Source organism: Pteropus alecto, unplaced genomic scaffold (genome assembly GCF_000325575.1).
Source record: "Pteropus alecto unplaced genomic scaffold, ASM32557v1 scaffold98, whole genome shotgun sequence".
NCBI lineage: Eukaryota > Metazoa > Chordata > Mammalia > Chiroptera > Pteropodidae > Pteropus > Pteropus alecto.
Genome location: NW_006443570.1, coordinates 2,083,125 through 2,088,376, shown reverse-complemented (window position 1 = coordinate 2,088,376; position 5,252 = coordinate 2,083,125). Strand labels below are relative to the sequence as shown.

Below are 5,252 nucleotides of genomic sequence, written 5' to 3'. Positions count from 1 at the left end.
AGGATTCTCTCATCCTGGTAGCTGTGGCCTCCTCTGGAGGTGAGGGTCAGGAAGAGCTGGGCTGGGGCCCAGGAGAGAAACTCACAAGCTTAGTGCCCTGGAGTGGGGCAAAAACTGACTTTTAGGCCCTGGCTACTCAGAACCAGCCACCAAATGAGCATCATTTGGGAGCTTTTTAAAAATGCAGCATTTCAGACCTGCTGATTTGGAATGTAACTTTTAACAAGATCCCCAGTCTATTCTATGAACATCAAAGTTTAGGAAGCACTGGTCCAGGATACTTGGATGATGATCTGGGTGCCTGCCTCTAACTCGCCTTGGGACCTAGTCCTTGAACCCCCTCAAGTCCCTAAGGATCCTATGTTTCCAATTTCTGTGGAAGGCAAAAAGCCTGCAGTGTAACCATAGCCTTATTTCCTTCTAACATGGGGAAAATAAATCCTGCTTTTCCAGTGTCACAGGGATGAAAGAATGAGAGAAGGGCTGAGAAAGAACATTGGGAGCAAAAAAGAGGTTATAAATGCAAAAGAAATTGTTATTTGAAAAACTTGAGGGAAACATGGCATACACTGGTGATAACACAAATCCCATTAGTCTAGAATGTGTCTATGCAGGTGAGGAGTTTCTGAATGGGATGGAGACAGTGGCTGGGATGTGTGAGGGTGCAGGTGGCCGGGGCTGAGGCAGAGCAGCTCGTTCTTCTGCAGAAAAGGTCCTTCTCCAGCCGACCGAAGACTGTGTCTTCACCACATTGGGCATCAACAGCCACCTATTTGCCTGCACTCGAGACAGCTATGAGTCCCTGGTAAGAATGTCTTCACAAGGCCTTGGCGGGACCGAGGACTGTGAGGATCTGTGAGCAGAAACTCAGAAGCCCAGACCTGTGCCCCTGCCTGCCACCAGGTGCCGCTCCCTGAGGAAATCCAGGTCTCCCCTGGAGACACCGAGATCCACCGAGTGGAGCCTGAGGACATAGCCAACCACCTTACTGCCTTCCACTGGGAGCTGTTCAGATGTGTGCACGAGGTGGGCACTGAGGCTGGTGCTGTGCTGGGGGCCTGGAGGGAGAAATGTGCCAAATGTGGGGGCCTGGAGGGAGGCAGTGTCTGCAGCTGAAGTCCCAGTTTAGAAAGCTCACTTTGCAGCATGCCCTCCAGCAATGCACTGTAGAACCTTTCTAAGCCTTTGTTCCTGCATCTGAGAAAAAAAAAAAAAAAAAGCCAGCAGAGAGAGAGAACCCCTAGCATGATGGTTCAGGGCCCAAGTGCTGCCTACAATGAACTTGACCCATGGTTTGTATTTGAAAAATATTCACTATTAAAGAAATAAAGCAATGACTATAACGTCTATCAGGTGGTTCAAGTGCCCGGCACCTAGTAAATTCTCAATAGATAGTGGAATATTATTCACGTTGGTTGTTTTTTTCCCCCATCTCTGTCGCATCTTGTCCTGTCTCCGTTTTTTCTATTTTCTACTCCTCCCGCCCCCGCCCTCCTGCCTTTCTGTCCTCACCATTTTGCACTGCCATCTTCCCACCCACTCCCCCTACGCCCTGGCCGCCCCTTCACCACCGTGGGTGCAGCTGGAGTTCGTGGACTACGTGTTCCACGGGGAGCGCGGCCGCCGGGAGACCGCTAACCTGGAGCTGCTGCTGCAGCGCTGCAGTGAGGTCACCCACTGGGTGGCCACCGAGGTGCTACTCTGCGAGGCCGCGGGCAAGCGCGCGCAGCTGCTCAAAAAGTTCATCAAGATCGCTGCCATGTGAGTGCGGCTGGCTGGGGAGCCCGAGCGCGGACGTCGGGCCTGCAACCGGGCCACCTGAGCGCCCACTGACCCCTTCTTCCAACCCCGCAGCTGCAAGCAGAATCAGGACCTGCTGTCCTTCTACGCCGTGGTTATGGGACTGGACAACGCCGCGGTCAGCCGCCTGAGGCTCACCTGGGAGGTGATGCGACCTCTTCTTCCCTTTCCTCTGCTCCCGTGTATGCTGGCCCACCTGGGGATCTTGGCCTCCAGCCTCAGTCTTGACATCCTGGGCTCACCCCAGTTAAAAGGAGGCGCCCTCTTCTGGCAGATAGAATCCGGGGCGCACAGCTGGGCTAACCGACCCTGTCCTCGCGCAGATTAGGAACAAGGCAGAATCCCGCCTGAGTGGGAGGGCAGGCAGCCCAGGCCAGGTCGCTGATTTGGCTGTAGGATTTCAACGCGCACTCAGTGAGGCACCGTGGTGCATGGCACATGCATAAGCAGAGACCTTTATTTCTCCTGAATAATTCATTCCTCTGGGCTGCTTCCAGCTCCCCAGACCCATCCGAGGGTGGCTCCACTTCCGCACTCACCTGCTTCCCAGCCTTCTTCAAGACACTCAGACCCTTTCCTCCTCTAACACCTGGGGATTAGTCAGAAGCTCCCATAAAACCCAAGGAGCTCCTTTCTGACATTCCTTCTCCTTCCTTCAAACTCTCTGCAGAAGCTGCCAGGGAAATTCAAGAACTTGTTCCGCAAATTTGAGAACTTGACAGTAAGTGGGTTTGGCTCTTTTATCTGCCCCTGGACTTGTACCCCAGAGACTCTCTGTTCCCATAAACTTCCCTCAAGCTTCCCTTTCAAGTGCCTAGGACCCCCCACCCACACCCCCCGCCACTACCATGCTGGAGGATTGTTACCCTGTTTCCCCTGGAGGAGCGGGGAGAGTAGTCAAGCTCCACCCCAGCACACTCCCAGCACACACCCATTCACACTCCTATCTGATTGGAGATGTTAGCTAGGGCAGGGGGATGAGGGAGGGAATGGGGGATGTCTTTGGGGTACACTGGCCTATCTGTCCCTTTATCCCTCTTCCGTGGAATGCCAGGACCCTTGCAGGAACCACAAAAGCTACCGAGACGTGATCTCCAAGATGAAAGCCCCCGTGATTCCTTTCGTGCCTCTGATTCTCAAAGGTGAGTGTCTTCCCAAATTGTGCTCCTCTATCCACATTCTTCATGCCCCAGTTCTGACTCTCAGTCCCCTCCCAACTCTGCTCTGAGTGCCCAGAGGAGAGGAGGTCCCCAAGACTGAGTGAATTCCAAGGGAGGGGAAGGTCCCTTTGGACTGCCTCTCTTACTTTATTCTCTCCCCATCCCCTAGACCTGACTTTCCTGCATGAAGGGAGTAAGACCCTTGTGGATGGTTTGGTGAACATCGAGAAGCTGGTGAGTGGCACTGACAGCCCCAGTCCCATGAGTTGGGGGGCTGGCATCCTCCCCCTCTCCTGGCACCCCCCCTAAAGACAGCAGCCTTTCTCCATGGTGCCCAGCTTGCCTGACAGACTCCCAGCTATCTTCCTGGTGGCATCGCTGTGGCAACCCACCCACGGGTGGCAAAGCTAACAGGCAACTTGAGGGGCAACTCTACCTCCCCCTCATCTGGCATCCTATTATGCCCATTTCTTTGGTTTTTCGGAGACCCTCCAGAATTGGGGACTGGAGGAAGTAAAACCAGCAGGGATGGAGGTTGAAGGAAGGGGAGCATGAGGCGGGGGCGGGGGGAGCATCTTTCTGCCCTTTGCAGGCCTCATTCCTTGTCATCTCGCAGCATTCAGTGGCCGAAAAAGTGAGGACAGTCCGCAAATACCGGAGCCGGCCCCTTTGTGAGTATATGGGGTTCTGAGAGCATTACAAGTAGAGCTTTGACTAAGTGGGACAGTTCCGGGGAGAATTCCCAGTTCAAATGTTTATTTCCTTAAACTCGTCAGTCCTCCATTTTCTCCTTGGCCTCCCCAGGGGCCCTCCTGCCCAACACCTGCCCCGATCTGCACCCTTCTCCTCTGGCTGGTATGTGTATAGAGGAAGAAGGGAGACTAGCAGCCTGATCCCCTCTCTCTTGACATTCCAGGCCTGGATATGGAGGCATCCCCCCATCACCTGCAGACCAAGGCTTATGTACGCCAGTTCCAAGTCATCGACAACCAGAACCTCCTCTTTGAGCTTTCCTACAAGCTGGAGGCTAATAGTCAGTGAGAACAGAGGTTTTAGTCGGTCCCCACCAGGGTCCTCAGGCACCTGGCACTCAAGCACTTTGCACGAAGTCCCAACCCACCTCCGACATCTTTCCCTTGGAACAACTTCCCGCCCCACGTGGAAGAGTTGGATGAACTGACGCCTAGACTCATAAGCCTGTTCATCCGGCTGAAGTCCTCTCCCTCTTGCTCCTTTAAGCAAAACTATACTCTGCTGGTTCCTGCTTTTGCAGGAAAAGGGGGCAGAGAGCTTCTTCCTCTGTCCCCTCCCATCGAGGTCTGTTCCAGAGATAGAGTTTGCAACCTCCTCTTCCCAAGCAAGAAGGAAAGCTGTCCACCCTCCACATCTCTCTCGCAGAGCGGAATTGGGGGCGGGACTGGCAGCCTTCCTCTCCACCACCTGTCCGGCTTCTCTCTGGTCAGGGCTGTACCCGCCCCCCTGAATATTATATTGCCTGTGTGTGTGTGTGTGTGTGTGTGTGTGTGTGTGTGTCCCTTTAAAGAGGAGTGTATCTGGTAATTGAGGGAGGATGTTGTGTGTGCCGTGGGTGGAGAGGGGGTCCTTTTGTTTGGTGCTACCCTTGTCTACTCTGCCCCTGGGTTGGTGTGGTGTGGGGTGCTTTCCCCGCTCCCCCCCGCCCACTCCTGCTCAGTTCCTCGTGCTGCCCTGCAATCCCAGGCTTGTGGGTGAAGCTGCTTGTGACAGGGAGCAGCAGCAGGCAGGAGTGTTTACCCATCTGCTCTTTTGAGTCCCCCAGTCAGGCCTCCTGAAGGTCCATGGGTGGGCTCCAATGGGAGGATAAAGGATGCTCAGGGAAACACAGGCCTCGGCTGCCTATGGGACCCTCCCTCTGTGTTACAGTGGGGTAGGGCATGGCGGTATCAGGAGGTAGGCGTGCCTGCTGCCCATACTCTTGCTTCTGGGGTGTCTCACTGCTAAGAAGGGAGTTATCATCCCTCTTCTGGCTCTGTGTCTGACACCAAGAACATGATCTCTATCCCCTTCCCTGTTTTGACTCCCCCTTGGTCTTCCTCATCAAAGCTGGGGTGGGATGGACTCTTGTACCTGGGGCAGGCAGACCCCCAAAGTGGGGGGGAGGGAATAGCAGAGACAGTAAAGGCAAACTGGACTCTAGTGATGCCTTTATTACCTCTCTGCTTCCCCTCCCTCTCCCATCATGGGCTTCTAGGGCTGAGGGGTGCAGGGGCTCCTGGCAGCTACTGGGTGAGGTGTCCTGGCACGTCTCACCCT

General features: G+C 54.6%; 1 protein-coding gene across 1 annotated transcript in view; it reads left to right on the top strand.

Annotated features, from left to right (window-relative positions):
• RAPGEFL1 (Rap guanine nucleotide exchange factor like 1) overlaps nt 1–5,243 on the top strand; it is a 12,491-nt gene extending 7,248 nt beyond the window's left edge. The window contains 10 exon segments of the mRNA XM_025041835.1: nt 1–39; nt 708–805; nt 904–1,026; nt 1,583–1,761; nt 1,855–1,945; nt 2,471–2,521; nt 2,855–2,942; nt 3,130–3,194; nt 3,577–3,631; nt 3,877–5,243. The exon segment at nt 1–39 is cut by the window's left edge and continues 56 nt beyond it. Coding sequence (XP_024897603.1) covers nt 1–39; nt 708–805; nt 904–1,026; nt 1,583–1,761; nt 1,855–1,945; nt 2,471–2,521; nt 2,855–2,942; nt 3,130–3,194; nt 3,577–3,631; nt 3,877–4,001 — 914 coding nt within the window. The 3' untranslated portion in view covers nt 4,002–5,243.
• Nucleotides 5,244–5,252: the final 9 nt, after the last annotated feature.